Here is a 21638-nt window from a genome sequence, read left to right as displayed (position 1 = left end):
AAAGTTACGTATTGCTATAAATTAGCTTCAATAAATATATATGTTCTTGGCACGCTGAATACTTTTCATAATAGAGATAAAAAGAACTTTCTGGCACATTAATAATATTTGCTATTACTTTTGTAAACCAACGACTGTAATTATGTTAGAGATATAGACATGTACTTCTATAAGTCATAATGCACTGTGTTCAATCTTTTAGGTTTCAGCCATTCATGTTGAGCGGATTTCTAGTAAGTCTAAATATACATGGTTGTTTTGTTGAGAGGTTTATATTCAAATTCACAAAACAAAGAATGCAGGATTTTGATGTATCACCTTAGTTTCATTATTGTTCAAACCAATTAAAAAATTTATTTTCTTTTGATATACCTGTACCTGCAATAGCGAAATTCCTGAAATTCATCCTATTGAGTGTTTCTTCTCCTTGCTATTGGTCTACTACAAATTATGATTTAGTTTTTATGGAATGATTTTATCTCATTGATTGTGATTCCTTTTTTTTTTTTTTTTTTTTAACATTATTAGATGAGTCCAGAAAGATGTGGTAATTTCTAAATTCTTTTATAGTGCTCTGTCTCAGAAATTCCATGGAAAAAAATCCAGCCTATCTCTATGCAACCATGGGCGATATGCAGACTGGTGACCGCACTTCTGGAAGTAATGATTTGATCTTGTGTTATCTTCTTGAATAATTATGTTAAACTGCTTAGAGATACTGGTCATTTGTAGTAAATAAACTCAGGTTTTGCTGGAAAGTAGATTTATGTAGAAAGTTTCAGGAGAACTACAAACTGAAAATGATACCTCAACAGATTCTCAATACCGACCAGTGGATGCAGAATATAATTCTGGATTGGGAGACTTTGGAGTGTTTGAATATATTTTCCTATGGAAAATGCTTTGCTGAAAGCCCTGTTGTGATGGAAGCTTTGCCCTAAACTTCAAAGCACTTCTTGAGTGGAGAGGATCACTTGAATTTAAATAATTTCTACAGCTTTCAATGTGTGCAATTCCTTAGCTGACAGCTTGCTTTGTTAGAATAATTAATTGTCCCTCTCCAAACACGGTAAAATTTTAGTATCGCTATATAAATGTGTAATTCATAAATATATAAGGTATGTGGGTACCCTATGTGCTTAATTTTTTTAGGAGAGTAAAAATTCTTATGATTTTATTTATTTTAATACCCGATCGTATGATCTGATTATATATCAATTATCCTTGTTAAATACCAGCAACCATATTCCATACTACATGTGTTGTTTTCATATTCAGGCTTCCTGGTTTGAATTAGTTGCTTTATGGAAGCAACAACAGTTGATGATATATTTTTGTCTCAGGTTTGAATGGACCAAGAGCTGAGTTGCTACTGCAAGACCTGAATGAAAAGGCATATGCTATTTTTGGAGTTCAAGTGACAAACAAGTATGGTTATATGATTAAGAAGTCTGCAATAGTGAAATGTTATCACCTCCGTGCTTATTTGGCTTTTTCTAGATGTAGAACTTGAATTTCCATAAGCAGGCTATTTTGTTTGAAATCTTTGAAATTTTGCATTTACTAAAATGTGTACCCCACGCAAATATCGACTCAATGCGCTGGGTAAGATCTACTTGGCCAAAAACAAGGAGCCTTAATTGATTTGAACAAAAAAAAAAAAATATATATTTTCTTTAATTTAGTCCCTCCAAGGCATTTTGAAGAATTTTTTTTATTAAATGTAAGCGAATAATCAAGGACGTACACAATCAAGAATTGAACATCCGAAGCTGTGAATTTATGACACCCTATGCATAAGGGACTTACTACTCAGATATAGAACTCCTCGTACCACCATGCTGGTGGATTTAAAACTAACTTTGAAGTTTAAGATTCTTCATCCACTGGAGAGCCCAGCCCCAACGTTAGTTTTAAGACGTTTTGCCTTAATTTATACTTTGCCGCTTATTTTATCCATTTATTCTCATTTTCAATATTTTAAGAGTAATTATATTTTTGCTAAATGTTATTTTACAACAATGAGAATGTTGAATTTCATTATAACTAATGCTTAATAATAATTAAAAGCTTCATGCAATATTGTCAATAGATCTATATATATTGTAAAGAGTCTGGGATAACAATTATAATGTTTGGGGCTACATTACAATTAATGTTGCACTTGTTGCATTTGTTAAAAAATAATAAATGACTGAATGGAAAATGTATTTTTTTTATTTTAAAAAATCAATTGGGCCCTTACATTATATGTTTTTTAAATATTTAAATATAATTTGCTGTTTTGTTTTTAAATGTGCACCTTGCTAATTTGGTCATTGTTGCACAGGGTACATTTCTAAATGATAAAAGTTTGTATTATTTCAAAAATAGCCTGTACCCAACCTTTTTGGGTGTGTGTGCTTACCTTTTCTTGATGCATGGGTTTCTTATTTATGTTGTATGGATTTGCCAAAAGCTTAAGCTTTAAGGTGTAGATGACTAGAATTTATTTATTTATTTTTGCCTATTTTGTTCAGTTGAATTTCCATTATTTATTTAATTTATAATAATTTTGTGTATGTTTGATGAAGGGAAAAATGATAAGAAAATATGAGAAAGCAAATACATTTAGAAGTGAAGAGTAGAAAATTGCTTTTCATTTGTTTTGTCTTTTGCATTTTTAAAACCTCACAATCTATTCGTAGAGGAAATCAAACAGGTTTTTAAATTCAAATCCTTGATGGTTGCTTTTTTGCCATACATTTTCTATGTGCAATTTGTTTAGTGTACCCCTTTGGTTTGAGAGATTTAAGATCTCGTTGAAAACTACACAAATCAAGGACATTCATCTCACTTTTGCCACCAACCTCTCAAACTGGGAAACCTTGTCCAATATATTGCCATTGTCTGCTTGCGTTGACAAATTATCCATCATGGTTAAATAATATATTTAGTTACTGGCAGCCCTTTCTAATCAGCTTTCCTCTCACTCAAACTCGCATTTTCTGCTTTCTTTGAAATCCGCCACAATACCATCTGATGAATGCCATGTTTTGAGCCACGACAAGTTAGTTCTCTTACAGTGCTTGTTATTAGGAGGTCTAGTGGGTAGACATGCATTTACTTCAAATCGAAGAGATCTTTCTGTTGCTCCATATGTACTTTTGCGTGATTGGAATTGTTTCCCACTTTTGTTGTTGTTCTTATTATGATAATTTAACTGAGCTGCCATCACTACGTACTGTTTTCTAATTCACTTTAATTTTGGCTAGAGTGTTGAATTTCCTTTTGCTTGCCTTCTTTGACTCATCCATGAAGACACCTCCGGTAGAACTGCACAGTTGGAGGAGTTGGCGCAGTGTGAGGTCATCGCTTTCCTTACTGAATTCTCACTCAGCAGCTAGGTAACTGTTTTGTCTAGTACACTCTCGTATATGGGTATGGCTATAAGCTTCTCAAGATAGCTACCTAAAAAGTTTCTGGTAGCACATTTAGGTGTTGACGTGAACTTTGCATATCACCCAATGTTCTGCACAGCCTAATCGAGGAGTAGGAAATGATACACTCTAAACTCCGCTTTTCCCAAGACTGATCTCGAGAGTGCATGTATTCTTTTTATGTTCATTCAGGCCTTTCCTTAGTGGTTTTGAAACTTTTGGAAAGCACGCCCTACGTTCAACTTGTTTATCATGGAGGCGGTTAGTTGTGCATTGTTGAAAGTTATGGGATCTTGTGGTAAGCTTTGTCATTGCTTTTGCTAGAATCAGCATGTAAGGTCTGGAGAAAATTATATTTCATTAGATTTTCATTCAGTGAATGAGATATTTGATGCCTATCAACTTTTCTTTCTTTGGCAGAGATGTTGTAGCGCCTTTTCATTGAAACTACTAAGTTAGTCACTGGCACAATCTAAAGAGTTAATCAAACTGACAGAATGGAAGCGTATATCAGCTGGTTGCAAAAATATTCCCACTTGATGTGCAAAAGTATAAGCAAGCGTAGAGTTAATCTTTTCTATCATTTAATTGTCCATCTTTAGAATGCTACATTGTTTTATTTATCTACTAGCCCGAAAAGTTGCATGTTCGCTACTTGAAAACCTGTCATAAGTACTTCATGCGTCACATTTGTTGATCAGCCCAGTCAAAATACCCCATGCATAGTATTTGTGACTTGATGATCGTTTTACGGGCTTCTCAACTCGCAAAATTTAGAAACTTGATGTGATAAGAAAGTATGGATCAGAGGATGTTCATAGAAAACATTCTTCATCCAATGCCTTGTTGGTATGGAACTTTTGAGTCTGAATGTTTTGATGAATTTTTTTTGTTATTGATTTATGTTTAATCCTTGACCATTCAATATAGTTTTTTTTATAAAAAAAAATTTTAGTTTATATCTTGTTCGTTGAATTTTTGTAACGTGGCCAGTATTTCTTGTGTTTCTATTCTTTTGGGCACCATCACCTAAATTTTCTCTTTCCTTTATTCATATGGACATGTATATGGAAGTACATTCTTGCAAACAAGGACTTCAGAACCATGTGTAGTGTAGGTGAGACTGATCTTTTCTTTCAAATCTACATGTATGTTAATCCATGTCTTTGAATGCATTCACGTTTCAATTGAGGAGCTATTTTCCTGATATTTTTCTCACCCAGTTTGAGGATTTTATTATCACTGATGCTTTTGTTTACCTCTGACAATGTGTGTCATCAAGCCAGCCTGGTCCTGTGGTATGGCACTTTTATGCACTCACTGGCTTAATTTCTTTCTTCACTATCGAAAAATTTAGTCTAATATGCCAGTTCTAAAAATATCTATCCAGGAATCTAGTTTCAGAACATTGATCAACCGCATGTGCATGATTCTGAATAAATAGATAGTTCCCAGAAGGGTTTTAATGAATGGATACCGTGTTATTCAACAAACACAAACTAGTTGAAAAATATTTCCTCGTTATCTTATAATTATATATAGGCATGATATTATGCGGATATTAAGTGAGTCACATTTGATTCTCAAGTGTCTTCTGATTTTGCGCTTTCCAGCCAAAATTCTGCTTGATGAACTGATCAGCGCCGCCGGGAAGATGCCATCTGTGTGATGCAGGCAGGTGGCTGATGAAAGTATTTCACATTTCTTGGATGAAAAGTTCAGGAATGGGGTAAAGCAGGAGTGTGCTTTTGAAGAGGTTTGAGCAGCATTTCCGCGTTTATCTGCTACTTTTTATTTCCTGTTGGTCCCAAGCGTCAATGCTCTTTTTCATTATGCTGACCATTTTAAATGTTTCACGCTCATGAAAGTCAGAAGCTTTTCATATTTCGACTCCTAAAATTGTCCATAGCGCTCAGCTATGACAAAGTAGAGAAAGTATTTTTCAGGTGTTTGGTTTCACAAAGAATATGGAATAGCTAAATGAAAAGAGTAGTAACATATTAGAAAAATTCTCCTTTTTGTAATGTCAATCATTTACACAGCATTAATCTCTAATTCTTCTTTTTCTTTTTCCGTCATTACAGTGGTGAAGAAACTGGAACCGTAATCATTTACAAGACAGTTCAATTCTGAGTATGCCACTGCATCATGATGTGGTGATTTTACCAAATGCTGAAGCTAGATTATGCTATGGCGCAAATGAACTAAATCTATCACTTCTAGACTTGTGCATCACTCTTAGCTAAACACATCATCTTCTTTTCTTTTCGCGTCGAGCAATGGTGTGGTGTGTGGAAAATATTATTGTTAAATCTCTTTGATCTCAAAACAACCTCTCTGTATCAGAGTTGGAAAAAGCTACTGCCCTCATGTGGGATCTCCGGCCATACATTAATGACAGCACAATGCGCACAGAAGCTTGGAGCTGCTGCATGACAAAAGCGCAGAGAGTAGTTTGAATGTCACTACTGAATGATGATCATTCAATACCAGTGTCATTTGCAGTTGTAGCCTTCAATGCTATATAAGATTTTCTAGTAGATTCAAAGCTGATCTTTCAGGATAGCAGCTAACAAGATCCTGCAGTGTAGCTTAAATTGGTATTATATTACAATTTGAATTTGTCCATCTATGTTTTTGTCAGAAATTTTGAGGTGTCGAAATGTGACTAGCCCCGATAATCATATTATTCATGATATTTATTTTCAATGGTTATGCATAAATTTCAAGTTTTGCTTGAAAAAGCTCAGTGTAACAATGTTATTTTAGTAACAATGCTCAAAGTACAACAACAGCTTTCGTGTAGCTCAGTTGGTTAGAGCAATCGTTTAGTGGGAGGTCTTGAGTTCGACTCTCAAATTTGTGCTAGTTACTCCAAGGCTTTTATTTATTTATTTTAATATAATATTTTCTTTGTTTTGGAGGTTTTTATTCGAATATATCTTGGAATCTGTTTTTCCGTTTTAATTTTAAATTAGAAAGAAAAGTTACCATCTTTAATTGATTTGAAGATATTCACTGTTATCCTAATCCGATCTTCACAACGATCTCATCCATTATCTCACTCGATTTCCCCCTTTTTTTTTTTTTTTTATTCAATGCTTTAAACCCTACAAATTCTTGTTTCTCCTTCCAAACTCCTTTCCCACCCTTTCTCCCTCCTCAATCCATCCAAATTCCTCTTCCTCATGGCTTCACGCCTCCTTCCTGGATGATGCTCTCTTCTGGCCCTCGATAGCTCCACGTGTGAGCATCTTCTCTCTTCCTTCAATTTCTGTGATAATCTTTTGACTGTCAGACATTGAGCTTTCAAGTAGCATTGATATTCTGTAGTGCGTGATTTTGAATAAATTTTTCATGTGTTTTGAGTAGCATGCGACTTTTATACTGGTGAAGAATGCCATCATGCTTTTCAAGTTCTTGTTTTCTCTTCTAGTTATGGTCTAAATTTTATGCAAATATATTGCTTAGTTTTGGATGTTAGCAACGTGCACTCAACAGTTGCTAGAACAGTTGCTAACTCCTTTTGTAGCTTTGATATAGCCTTTAGTAGTAATAGAACTCTTTCACCAGTGCCTTCTGGTTTGCAGCAACCTTTGATGGAATCATCAGCAGAAGAAATAGTTTTAGAAAATCAAGTAATGTGCTTTTAGTATAGGTGGTCTGTTTGTTATGATGATGAAATACCTGCCAAAATTTCTAGTTGGAGAATCTTTTCCTTTTAGATAGAGAGAGATTCACTGGCATCTCCCACCGGATCTCTCTGATCCTGTCATAAGCTGTTTGAAAGGTGAGCGTGACAAAGTGATCTCATGCTAACAGCTCTTCTGTCGTCTGATAATGCCTCGAAGCTCAGATAAAACTTTGAAACTGTTTGCTTTTATGTCCCTGTCAGTTTTAATCACCAACAATTGGTTGAATGCGTGCTTTTGTTTGTGCCAACAGGTCATTGAAGGCAACCATCTTAGATGCCAACCTTCGATCATCGCTTTAGAGCAAAATCAACTTTGATTCTGAACTGCCACACCGCAGACCAAAGATGGTGCTTCACAGAGACTTCTCTTCAGATAATATGTAGAATAGTTTCCCAACCCTGATGTGGGTGGAGGCTTTTGGACCTTTTGCTAGAAAAGCTGAAGTCTCAGTGGACTTTTGGAAGGGTTGCTGCTATTTCAGGTAGTGGACAACAACATGGAAGTGTTTACTGGAGGAAGGGTACAATGCTATCTTTAGCCTCTTTAAAAGCTTAAAGTGCCTTAGTGTCACAGCTTGCTGATGCTTTCTCTCTCAAAGGAGTCACCTTATATGGATGGACAGCAGTACTATTGCTGTGCTAATGCCGAAATTGAGGAAGCTGGGGGTGCACTGGAATTATCAAAGCCACTGGATCCTGCATATGAGAGATTCCACAGGGCCCCAAATTCAGAAAGCTTATTTAAAACACAGGAAGAAATTTTATCATAACACTGAGAGGATCTCTCTTGTCAGTTCCTTCATGGCTTCTCTTCTAATTGGAGGGTATGCTAGTATCGATGAGACTGACTTTAGAGCAGGCATGAATTTGATGGATATTAAGGAGCTTGTATTTTGGTCTCAAAAGTTGTTTTGGAGGTTTGTCTTTTTAGACTCAACCTGAGCTTTAGATGTTTTTGGCTTCTAGATTTTTCTCATTGTGCTTTTGTAGGTTACTGTCTGGGTTTAGAGGAAAGTTTGGGAAATTTAGCAACCATCTACACAGTTGTTGGTCCAATAGCTCCATATTTTGTGGAGCTAAGTTGAAATTGTCTGTTGAGCATATTGCTCAGATGTAAGCTGAGTTATGTCGATTTCACTTAATGTTTGTTCATGATTATATATTGCTTTCTTATGATTTTGAATTTATTGTGTTCTGATTTATAGTACCAAACTTTAACAGTTTCAACTAGATAATTTCATTGATTCATATCTCAAATTACTTCAAATTACATGTCATATTTGAGTTAGTTAGAGCACCTTGAAATGTTGCCTATAACCTTAAAAAGGACAAAAAGAAGCGGACTTTAGGATTTAAAGTAGATAACATAGTTAGTAATGGATTATCATATATATGCAACTGAAATCCTATTAAACTATAAAACAGAAAACCTAACTTCTATTCCAATTTGGAAACAAAACAGAAACTCTCTTTATAGAAAGACCTAGAAAAACTCTAGGATTTTTGCATGAACATGGATGTGTAACTAATACACTCCTGAAAAACTATGTTTTCTTTATCTACGCCAATGAAACATCTGATCTTTACTTTATTCAGTTATATTCTATTTGTCTAAACGTAGTTTTTAAAGTTGGTATAGGCAGTCACAATGGTACCTTCTCATTTCCGCTCCTTCCCCATAACTTTTGTTTCTTTACCATTGTGTTTTTCTCTATACTAGGACACTATTCATGTAATTATGTAACATCATGCACATGTCTTTGATGTCTGTGAACCAGCTACTAAGTCTTTTCTGACAAGGGATTTGATTTATTTATTTTTATTACTAATTATGAGAATAATTACTTTTTGCGGCATCCATGCTGACAGGTTTCCAATTTAAGAGCAGCTGCTTGGTTATCCACTGGTCTGGAGACAATCCAAATAGCTTGGCAGGTTGGTAATCAGTGTCAATAAATCTTATCTACATAATCTGCAGCTCCTTTTGTTTTACTCTGCTGTATTTTCTTTTGTTTTGGTGTTCATATTCAGCCTTTTAGGCTTTCATTTTTAACGCATATTTAAACCTTTATTGCTGCATATTTCTTGGCATTCTTAAGATTAAAATGATTGATGTCATAGGAGCTTTGTCATTGATGTTAGCTTTGAATAGATCTCTAGATCATTACATGTTTGTAATGCTTGGTATTGTGGATTGACCATTATATATGCTTGGACATGTACGGTTTGACCCTTAATACTCCTGGAGATTTGGCTATTAGTCTTGGTACCAGTGTGACACTGTGAGTTGCACTGCATCATTTTGGTTGATTTGTTGAGATTTTTTTTTTAATCTCCATGAAACCACTGATTAATAACCATTTGTTTGCTTCTAATAGATTTTTGGCATAACTAGTGAAACCTCGGCCAAGCTCTTGAAGGCCATGTCTTCCCCGAGATCCCGTGGGTCCAAAGAGCTATATGGTAATGCTGGTCTACAAAAATGCATCCCTAACTCCGAAGGTAAATAGAAAAACATGAATTGTTTCAAAGAGTACCAATACAAATTATTATTGCAAGTGATCTGATGAGTGCTTGACTTCTATGTGATCATAGATGTTCGTAACCGGTGCGCGAAGGGATCTTGGGATGTTTTTAACACATATTTGGAGAGCACCCCTCATCTTAATGGTTTTGTTTTCCTTTTACTTTTGCTTGATATAATTCTAGGCTGGGCATTAGGATTTCTTGTTGTATGTCAGTGATGCAAATATTTTCATTTGATAGCTTCATCAAGTGCATTTCTCATTGTAGTCCTCCTCCCCTGCCTTCATCACATACTAATAATGCCTTGTCATATTTATCCATTGGTTTATATATTTCATTATTTTTTCTGTTTTACATTATGCAAATCCACATTGTATGAATTCTTTTATCCTTTTATCGTGTTTCTGTTGGGCTTCATAATATTCTTTTTACTTAGATTATCCTGAAAAGTCATTTTTCCTATTGTTATTCATCTTAGTGGCCTGAGTAACTGCTAGGTTTATTATTTATTCATTATGGTCTTGACACCAAGTTATCATTCTGGTTTCATGCCTTTACTTACCTTGCTATCCTGCCTTCAGGTGGAAAGCTTGGATTTTATTACAAGGAACATGAAATTCTACCTCCAATGCCAGGTATTAACTGATCAATATCCATTCCATGATAATTCATCAATTCACTTTTGTAACATTAATCTTTCTTCAAATATAGTTGGAGTTCACAGGTTTGCGGTTGAGAACTTTGCTGCAGACTCACTAAATGAGTCAAAAGAAAAAGAAGTGGTGTTGTTTGATGAAGCTTCAGAGGTTTGAATTCATCAAATATTTGTTACTTCATCTTCTGTACCAAAATCACTTGTGAAACCTCATTCTTATCTTATATTTAGGTGCGTGCCCTTATAGAAGGCCAGCTTCTGTCGATGAGAGGACACACTGAGAGATTTGGTATGCCAACTCCACCAAATAGAATAATTGCTACTGGTGGAGCATCATCAAATCAAAGCATTCTGAAATCAATAGCTGCCATTTTTGGATGTCCCATCTATACCGTCCAAAGACCCGGTAAGTTTGAACATGATTACTTTGTCTCTTAAATACTTTTTAATTTCGACTTTCTTCATAGATTATTCTACCTTGATTGTTTTTATCCAATATCATGCTATTATGCATTTCAGTCAAGTTAGTAGCCATTTCATAAGAACGTATAATTGTGCTCTTTGTTGATACATTTGTTTCATTTCAACTGGGAGTTTGTGACAATTCAACATTATCAGAACTCGGTAACATGTGAGATGGTTGAACTCATTGAATTATTTATAAAACAACCATCCATTTGGAAAATGATGCGAATTCTATTACCATTTCTTGTGGTCAATAAGGACTTACATGTTATTTTTACGGTCCCAGACTCGGCTTCGTTGGGAGCTGCATTGAGAGCAGCTCATGGATGGTTATGTAACAAAGAAGGTGCATTCGTTCCGATCTCGAACATGTACGAAGGCAAATTAGAGAAAACGTCTCTTGCTGCGAAGTTGGCGATGAAAGCAGGAGGCAAAGAGCTTCTATCAAAGTACACATTGATGATGAAGAAAAGAATGGAAATCGAGAAAGCTCTTGTCGACAAATACGGTCGCAAATAAAACCCTTTTTTTTCTCTTAGTTTCATCAATAAAATCTTATTTGGTACAGAGACATCATAGAACAATAAAATTTGTCAAAGCACTTGAAAGTGTTAGACATGTAAAAATGGTCTTAGTTGTGTTTTTCTGTGAATAGTTTTAATTGTGCTTGTGACAGTTTACAGAGTATGTTTGTTATTAATTTTCTTCCCATCAACTTTTTATTTAAAAACAGATAGCAGACTTTTTCCTTCTTTGCAAATATTTTTATATTTTTCATCTCATAATTTTTATATGATGTTAAATTTGGATTGGCTTAATGAATGACTAATCCAACCAATTAGATGCTTCATGATGTTCAAAAGTGGTGGCATCCAAAACAAATGCTGGTGTATGTACATTGAGAATTTTTTATCTTTAAAGGTAGCTCCCACTTGTTATTAGTGGACTTCATTGCACTTTGTGTGGTTAATGTAGTTCATCCCCTAATTTACCCTCTAATTCACCATTAATCATAGTTAGAAAATCATTTTGATTATATAAATTTTTAAAAATTTAAACTAGACAAATTTATATTAAGAGTATTATATTATTTATCTAATCATAATATTACTTTTACTTATTCTAGTGAACTAAGACAACCAAAAGTTATCAAAAATTTACAAGTATGAAATAAATAAAAACTCTTTAAGTTTTTAAATAGAATAAATAAAAAGATCTAATACAAAGGAATATTTAGTATATAAATGGAAGACCCCACAAATAGAATCCACTTAACTTTGGAACACAAATAATGCAATAAGGAACCTCCTTTTTTGGAGTGCCAAATCATACTCTCACATTTGTCACTCTTTATTTCTTTATATCACCTTCATACAAAATATATATATATATATATATAGTGGAGGAGAATACTCTAAGATACTAATAATAATTGTTATATGCCTTTTTATTTTTCCACTTGAAAGCAAAGCACCAGATGCTACAGAGACAAAGAGTGCAAGAACATTCCAAAAACTAAGATATCTATCTCTCTGTCTTTTATAACTATAAGGACACTACCTTAACTTTTCTATAGCTTAGTCTATGATGTAATTCATATGCTCAAAAGAGACCAACATGAAGCTTCATTTGTTCAGGCTTGTGTTTTGTCAATGCATATTGCATATTTCATATTTGATATCTCATATTTCGTATTTCGTATTTTGTACTTTGATCTGGGATCGCAAAAGTAAATATTCCGTACTTTCGAATGCCGGCAGTTACGTCGGGTTTTTCGCCGACTTGAACTTGGATGATGGTGAGGTAATGGCATCAGACTTGAATGGATCAGCTTCAATTAAGAGTTGAACAACTTCATTCATGGTTGGGCGCAGAGTTGGGCTGCTGCAGGTGCATCTTAATGCAATCCTAAGAACTTGAATCATTTCATCCTTGAAAGGGCTCCAAGATAATCTCTTGTCTAACACCTCTGTTTCCCCTTCTTTGTTTGCAATCTTACTTGACACCCAATGAATGATGTCTCTGTTTTCGCCGAACTCTGGCTCGCTCGGCTTTTTTCCCGTGATCAACTCCATCAACACGACACCGAAACTATAAACGTCGCATTTTGTTGTCGCTTTGAATGTGTACGCGTATTCTAAGATGGAAAAAAATGAGTAATGTCGAAAATAAAAAATATTTCTACTAATAGTCTCATATCAATTAATTTAGTACCTGGAGCTAAGTAGCCGTAAGTGCCAGCAATAACCGTGGTGGTGGAATCGTAGTCATGGCCTCTTGCTTGCAAGACTTTTGCAATGCCGAAATCAGCAACCTTGGGCTCGAATGAAGCGTCGAGAAGAATGTTCGATGTTTTGATGTCACGGTGAACAATTGGAAACAAGAGATCGTGGTGAAGGTAAGCTAGACCTTGCGCTATACCGAGCGCAATCCGATGTCGAGTAGGCCAATCCAAGAAGTTCCATTCATTGTGTAGAGCATCCCAAAGGTTACCATTTGGCATGTACTCATAGACGAGGAGATTGCTATCGAGACTTGAAAAGCAACAATAGAGCTTGACAATATTTTTGTGTCTAATACTCCCCAAAGTTTCGACCTCCGACCGGAGTTCCCTGTCAAAGGACAAGCGATCGGAAGAACCATCTTTCGCCTTTCTAGTCCATAACTCTTTACGGCCACCCATTCCCCGTTGCTTAGCTCTATCTTGTAAAGCGGTTCCCTGAACCACCGTGTCCGACTATGTTCTTGTCGATCAAAGCCTCGACAATCTCATGTTGATCGAAACTAAGCTTATGAAAGCTCGTAACATCATAAGAAAAAGAAGAGGAAGAAGATATACCCTCTTGTTCCTCTTGTTGGTTCCACTTACTAATCCATTTCTTTTGCCAGGAGTAAAAATTCCAAACACCGATAGCATCAAGCAGAGACCGATGATCCAAACATTGTTGAGACGCTTCCAGCAAGCTCGAGTTGCGGGCAAAGAGGAAGAAGAAGTTGATCACTTGTGACATTGAGATGGACAGGAGCACATAAACCTGGGTTACCGGAAACACTCTCTATCAAACCTTCCTTAAGCAGAGGCACCGGGACCTGGCCGGAAAGCCGATTATTCGAGAAGTCCAAAGAATTTGGAAGAAGCTGACACAGGCTTTCCGGAATCTCACCAGAGAGAGCATTGTTGGAAAGATTGAGTACATTGAGGGACTTGAGGGAGGAGAGTGAAGAAGGAATTGGTGAATCAAGCATGTTGCCTTGCAATGACAGCTGATTGAGTTTACTCAAACTTGAGATTTCTTCAGGGATGGGTCCAGACAACTTGTTGTTACTAAGATCAATCTTCACCAATCCAGAAGCCAAAGAAATCTCAACTGGAATTGCACCTGAAATCTGATTGTTTTGCAAGAACAATCCAGTCAAATTCTTGGCACCAGCAATGCTTTTTGGAATAGAACCATGGAGTTGATTGAAGCCAAGATCAATAATGGAGGCATGCGGTAGACCAAAGATGGATTCAGGAATGGTGCCAGTGAGGTGATTGTCATTCACTCTGAATCTAATGAGACTAAGGCAAGATCCTAAAGACTCCGGCAAAGTGCCGGAAAAGAAGTTTCCAAGTGTCAGGAAGTAAAGAAGCTGTCCTCCGGCACAAGTCTCAGCAGGAAGCTCACCGGAAAACTGGTTCTCCGAAAGCTCAAGCACGATAAGTCCCGAGAACTTTCCGAGCATCGGAGGCACTCTACCGGATAGCGAGTTCCGGTATATTGATAGCATTGTGAGTGTAGTTGAGTTACTGAGCTCCATTGGTATTTCTCCGGTGAGTTTGTTGCTGTAAAAGCTGTAAGACCTGAAGCTCCGGCAGCTCACATAGCTTCTCCGGTATCTCGCCGGTTAACTGATTCACCGATAAGTCTATATCAATAAGCTTGGACAAGTTGCCAAGTTCCTCAGGGATAACTCGGTGAGGCGGTTGTAGTAGAGTTCAAGAAACTGAAGGTTGTGAAGCTTGCCAAGAGTTGCCGGAATGCTACCGGTGAGGAGATTACCGCTCAGCTCAAGGTCGGTGGTGACGTCATGTTTCGATCCACGGCGGGATGTCTCCTCTCAAAGAAGTGGTGGAGAGGATCAAAATTCTCAGCTTGGATAACATCGAGATCGATTCCGGCAACCTCCAAACGTCGGGAAACCCGGGTTTTGGTTGAGGTTGAGGACTTCTATATTGGAAAGATTAGTGACAGACGTCGGAAAGTCACCGGAAAAGAAATTGTTGGAGAGGTCAAGAGAGCGGAGGGAGTACCGGAGAGGTGAGAAGTCAGGTAAAGTTCCGGTGAGGCTTGAGTAAGACATGTTGAGTTCTTCCAAGAAGGAGCAGTTGAGGACGTCAATTGGAAAACCATTATGGATATGATTGTTATCTAGACGGAGAGTGCGGAGTTTGGGTAAGTAGGAGCAGATGCCGGGAGGAAAGTCTCCGGCGAGGGAGCAGGGAAGAGAGGTTTAACATTGAAACAAAAATCAAGATCATCACATGTGATGCCCGGAAAAGTCACAGAAACAGTTGGGTTTGAATTCAGTGCAAGGCAGGAGCCAGGTGGAGAAGAAGGAACTGGAGAGAGAGTGTTTGATGAGGGAGATGAAGGTGGATTGATTGTTGTTGTTGTTGTTGTTGTTGTTAGATTGGAGGGAGAGGAAAGGGAAGAAGAAGAAGGTAGGGAGGAGGAGGAGGATAAGGAGAGAAGAAGAAGAAGCCATGGAGGTTGAGGTTAGTGTGGGTGTGAGTGTGGGAATGGGGTTGAAGAAGGGGAGGAGAGGAGACATAGCTTTTATAAATGGGAGGGAGGGAAGGAGGGAAGGAGGAGAATAAAATAATAAAAATAATAATAAAAAAATTTTTAATAATAAAAATTGATAATAAATAATAATAATAATAAAAAAAAAGGTTTTTAGGGTTTATTTTTTAGAGTGAAGAGAGGGGGGTGGAGGAAGAGAATGATGTAAAGGTGGATTGCATGAAAGAGGAAAAAAAGGAGGGAGAGAATGGGAGATGGAAGTGCTTGGCTTTACAAAAAGAAAGTTCTTTTATTTATTTTATTTATTTATTTTAAGAAAATTGGTTACATACACCTATACACCATGTAGAGGTAGGTAGGTGATTGTTATATAAAATTATAAATTGATATTTGAGTTTTGGGTTTTGACTCATTACCTCTTAGTTTAGTAGTATTGGGTCTTTTATATATGATATTCGTTTTAGGAAAGATATAAGATTGAATTTCAAAATTCACGTAAAGTGAGAGTATAGATGCTTGATGAGTTTGCTCCACTTCTATGCACGTATCTGATACATGTTATCATGTTTCAGAAAAAATAAAATAAAATTGTGATATATATATATATATATATATATATATATTAGGAGAGGTTCAGTGAAATTAAAGATAATGTTTTTTTTTATGATATTATCAATTTATTTTTATTAAAAATAAATAAGAATAATTTAGGAAGGTGTATAAATAAAGATTGCTTCACATTAGTATGTATGCTTATTTTTCTCTCCCTATAACAATTTAAGTGATTAAATAAACAAATAAATAATATTTTGATTTAGATTCTTAAAAATCATTAAAGGTGGCAAGAAGTGATTGATGAAAAAGAAAAATTAGTATTTTTTATATGATTTATAATCGTTTTCTATTTTCTATTATTGATTATTGAACAATCAAAAATAAAAAAAAATTCGAGATAAGTAAAAAATAGCAATTTTTAACATGTTCATTTAACCATTTTTGTTTTTAATGAATCAATGATAATATTCATTAAGATCAGCGAAAAAAACCTTTATCACATAATTAGAATGTATTATAAAAAATAAATTTATTAAATATAATTATTATTGATTTTAAAGAAAGAAAAATATATAGTAATATAATATAAACATGCATCTACAACTGTTTGTAGATTTGATTCATTTGAAATCTATAAATGTCCTCGGATACTATTGGATCAACATCTAACTCCCATTTTCCCCAAATCTTAATCTCATTTGTCGCTAGTTTTTCATTATTTACTGAAGTCCGACATTTACAAATGTTGTTTAATAATTTACTATATATAGATTATTTTTAAAAATAAAAGGAACTTTAAAACAGTAAAAATAAAATAAAATTTGAGTTACATATTAGAGGTCTGTCCAGGTTGGATTTATACCTTAGCTTTTTGTCCTTTCATCCACTAACATGTCCTTCGGTCCCAGAGAATAAGTTCAACTTTTTCATATGGATTCTTGAAAGGTGCAACTTGATCTTTTTGTGATACACAAGTTTATTCTTATATTTTTTATATACTAAAAAAGCATAATAATAATAATAATAATAATAATAAGCTAATGGACTTATTTTATAAAGCTAAGCCAATAGAATGGTGAAAATTCTAAGTGAAAAAAATTAATAAAGAATGGGCCCATGAAAATAGTCAATTAGTGTGTAAAAACCACTAAATTGAGTAAGTAATTAAAATAATATGATGTGGGATAATTAACTTTTAATTTTTTATTAGGCAACGATGAGCACTAACAAAATATTGGGATGAGTATGATTTGACATTAAAAAAGTTATATTTATAATTAAATAATGAAAAAATAAAATAAATCTTATGAAATAAAGACAAGTTTTAATTATTCATAGATGTGAAAAAAAGTTGAACTAATGAACACATCCAATTGAACTTCTCCATGCATCAAACAAACATCACATGATCATAACGCTAAGAGAGAAACAATCATTCTTATCATTGGCTCTTCAATGTCCTACAAAAATGGGTCCCTAAAGTTCTAGGGCACCCTTTAACAAAGATTAGGGTTTTCATTTGCAACTAATTAGTTTTCATTGATTATCTATGGACCCAAAAGATTAAAATACCTTATAGTCTGCCTAGATTTAGGTTACACTCAATCATATAATCGTTTTGGAGAAATATGGATAAAAGCCAGCGAATAAGATTCAAATCTTGATTTTTGAGTTTGGAAGAGAATAAAATGCCAACTATTATATCTCAGTTACTGAGATGATCGAATAAATTTTTAATTATTTTAGATTTATATTTAGACTTAGGACATTAATTTTTCTATTTAAAATCTTGGAATTATTGATGCTTGTTTTAAAGTACTATATGTGAGGATAAATGCTATATACAAAGACTAATCTTATATTAAGGGCTTTCATTATATACAAGCAAGCAAAACTCATCATTGTGAGGATAAATGCTTCAAGGACATGGTGGATTTTTTATATAAAAAGAAAGCTCTTGATGTCCTATAAATAGATATATATAAACAAAGGTGGGTGTCTTAAGGTCATCATGCAATCATGCATAATCTTTGTTTTCCTTGTTTGAAGATAAAAATCAAACCATTCAAAGCATGTGGGAAAAAAGTTTCACGAAAGTTTCTAGACATGAACTTTTTATTTTTCACATAGTTTTGAAGTTAATTAACATAATTTCAAGAATGATTCATTAATGAATTAATGAATGATCTTTCACATGCTAATTAGCTACTTCTAATATAATATTTAATTAAAAATTAAGAGTATAAAATAAATATATCATTAATTTATTAAGTGAGGAAAAAATCATAATCATAGTGATAATATGGATAGCAGTGTCGGCTTAATTAAATATATATATTTTTATTGGTGATATATTTTTCTAAATAAATCAAAATATTTAGTTGTGGTTGAAATAAGTCAACTTGCTTGTATATGTCAATACAAATAAACTTGTTCTAGTTATGCACCCTTAAAACCAAACACAATGTTTTACTTTTGTTGTACAAGAGAAACCAAAACCCTAATAGAGAATAAACCATATTTAATTGAAGATGAATGTGAGGATTCAAGTTGAATGTTATGAACCATATTGAATTGAACGTGTCAGGTGGTGAATAAAAAGTGGATAAGGAGTGTGATCATTGTGCTAAAGCAAGATGCACGCACCAGAAATTGCTAGATAAATTCTAAGTGGGAAAAAGAAGAAAGAGATGTTGATGAGTTCCCTCTCTAGTTTTTATTTTTGTATTTTTATTGTAAAAATAAATTCTCTTGTGTATGTTTTTAATCCTAAAGTTAATACCAATGGTTCCATGAATAGATATCTAGCGACAAAATAAGATATAATATCACGGCTCAGCTATCAACTAGAACCAAGAGGACTAAAACATAAATGCTCCATCGTTGTTATTGTTTTTGTTGACTCAAAATATTCTTTTGATTTTTAAGATGTAAAATTTTAAAAAAAAATTAATATTTTTGATTATATTAAAATAATCTATACTGTGTATATATATGGGCAAGTATTTATGGACAATGTTAAACATATTTTTGACAGAAGATAATATCCGAGTCATAATTATTAAACTTCAAAGTTTGAGTTGGACTTTTTGTATAATTGAGTGCTAATTATAGCAAATTAGGTGAAAGTGAACATAAAGGAGTATAATTATGATTATAACTAAGCATATGAAACAAGCCATGATTAAGAGGTACACTGTGGATAAAACTAAGTGTAAAGATTGAAGGAGATGTGCATTGATGTTAATTAATTAATGCCCATCCTTTTGACTAAATAAATGTTTTTCAATGACAAGTGAATATGAATAAGGCCATTATTATGTAACTTTATATTAAAAACAAAGTGTCAAGCTCATAAGCAGTATATATATATATATATATATATATATGTTAAAAATATATAACTTTTTCTATATATGTTTAGACACATAGAGTATAACCTGAACTGTTTATCACCAAATAAACAAAAATTCCAAATAAAGGATGCAAATCCCAAACCAGGGGATCTCAAAAAGCAATCAAAACTACTATTCAGACTATATAATGATATATATATATATATATATATATTTCAAATAAAAAGAATAAAAAAATAAAAACCCTAATTCTAAATGATAGTCTAATTTTAATCATCAGAGAATCTTCTTTCAATCTAGTGTGTTTGAGACAATTTTATTACATGTCTTTAAAGACAAAAAATTATTGAAATAAGACATAAATATTTGAAAATAATAATATTAGAAGGATTATTCATTTTATAAAAAGGTTTTAGATACACTATTTGATCAATATCTTTTTGAGTGCAAAAGCCTAATTTACTTTAAAAGTGTAGGGATATGGCCACTCTACAAATCCATTTTGTTTAATATTGTTAAATTGGCATGCATGTGGAATAGGTCAATGATTACATGATTTACTTAATTAATTTTTAATTATGTGAAAGAGAATACTACATGACAATTGATGTGACAAGCACCGGTAGTAACTTATGGCACACAAAAAATAAAAATATATTTTTAAATTAAAATTATTCCAACTTATATCATATCAACAAAGTTCTTTCTAAGAAAAACTTTCTTATTTTTATTTTTATTTTATTTTTATCTTTGACTTGAGTTGACAAAGGAATCTCATAGATAGATAAATATAAGGGACAAGAATGGAATGCTGGACAAATAAAGCATATATTATTCGAAAAAAAAAATTTACCACAAGATGATAAAATAAAATGATCGAACATTTAGATAAAGAACGTAAGGAATAGTGGCGTTTGCTTGTTTTTTCTTCTATTTCCTATTTGTTTCTTAATTGATTTGTTCTATTTTTTTTTCCTAATAAATCCGTGATTATCCATTTTATTTTAAAAAAAATTGTAAAGAATAAATGAGTAAATTGTTTATTTTTCTTTCAATATATACTTAAGAATCCTCAAAATTTAATGATGTCAATAGTGCACTTGAATCTAATATTTCTAATTACAGTTAATTAATTATATGTGGGGATTTAATTTATTCTTTTTGTATTGTTATAAATAAAATAAATAAAATAAATAAATAAACCATAAACCTTGGGTGTTAAAATGTTAATTAAATTCTTCCCAAATACTTGGCATTTGATTGAAGATTGAAAAGAACAAAAGTTAAGATCATAAAGTTGAATTTGATTCAACACGTAAAGAACCAAAGACAAGATAAAAAAGTTGCATTTGATTGAATATTAAAAAGATAGAAAGTTGTATTTCTCTATCTTTTTAAAAGGTAAAATAAAATACAATTATGCATATACAAATGGATTTTTATTTATTATTATTATTATTATTATTATTATTATTATTATTATTTTTCTTTTACCCCATTTTGGCTTAAAAAATTGATAGATATTTTAACAACAAAATAAACATGTTTTATTAAGTGGAAATTGCCAAAAAAATCTTCTAAGTTTATAAAATTGCAGCAAGATTAGTTTTGCAATCGCAAAACACCCTTTTAAACTACTATATTTTTCAAACTCGCAGCGCATAGCGGATGTGAGCGAGAGTGAGTTTTAAATTTTATGGACAAAAATGCCCTTGCGTAGGGGAGTCAGTAGGGTGCTGTACCATCTCGGCGGTTTGAGAGGAAGTGGGGTGGGTTTTCAGTAGGGGTAACCCCGAGGCAATTTGATTGGGCCGTTTACTTGCTTTTTCTCGACTTTCGCGTCTTGACTTTTCCATTTCGAAAGTCTATCTCAGAGTTGTCTCTACCGTGAAACCCTCTGTAATTCTGACTTTTCCCTTTCCACGGTATCTCGAAGGAGAAGTCTCCATGCGCAACTAGTTGGCATTTTCATCGGGTTTGCTGATCTAAGGTATTGAGTATGGTTTTATGTTAGCATTACATTACTGAAAGAAAGATTTTTTTGTTTTTGTTTTGTGCTCTGTTTTTGTTGGAAGATATTGAAAGTCGTAGGGGATTTCTCGGGTGGGGTTTTGTTAGTCTGAGGGAGATTTCTCGGCTAGGGTTTTGTTTTGTTTTGCATTTTAGATGCATATACACTAT

General features: G+C 33.7%; 1 protein-coding gene and 1 pseudogene across 1 annotated transcript; one reads left to right on the top strand and one right to left on the bottom strand.

Moving 5' to 3' along the window:
- Positions 1-623: 623 nt before the first annotated feature.
- Positions 624-11468, top strand: LOC120256359 (annotated as a pseudogene).
- Positions 11469-12412: 944 nt separating this feature from the next.
- On the bottom strand, positions 12413-15247 carry LOC120256360 (receptor protein-tyrosine kinase CEPR1-like; the record flags this gene model as incomplete). The annotated part of the gene is given in 10 exon segments (XM_039264061.1): positions 12413-12896; positions 12974-13174; positions 13426-13471; positions 13474-13635; positions 13638-13709; positions 13712-14590; positions 14592-14716; positions 14719-14837; positions 14839-14933; positions 14936-15247. Coding segments are annotated over 10 exon segments (2388 nt in total), but the record flags the coding sequence as incomplete, so codon positions are not given.
- Between the last annotated feature and the right edge of the window lie 6391 nt (positions 15248-21638).

The sequence above is a fragment of the Dioscorea cayenensis genome, unplaced genomic scaffold (assembly GCF_009730915.1).
Source record: "Dioscorea cayenensis subsp. rotundata cultivar TDr96_F1 unplaced genomic scaffold, TDr96_F1_v2_PseudoChromosome.rev07_lg8_w22 25.fasta BLBR01001405.1, whole genome shotgun sequence".
Lineage (NCBI taxonomy): Eukaryota > Viridiplantae > Streptophyta > Magnoliopsida > Dioscoreales > Dioscoreaceae > Dioscorea > Dioscorea cayenensis.
The sequence above is the reverse complement of the archived record's forward strand: the minus strand, read 5'-3'. Positions and strand labels throughout refer to the sequence as shown.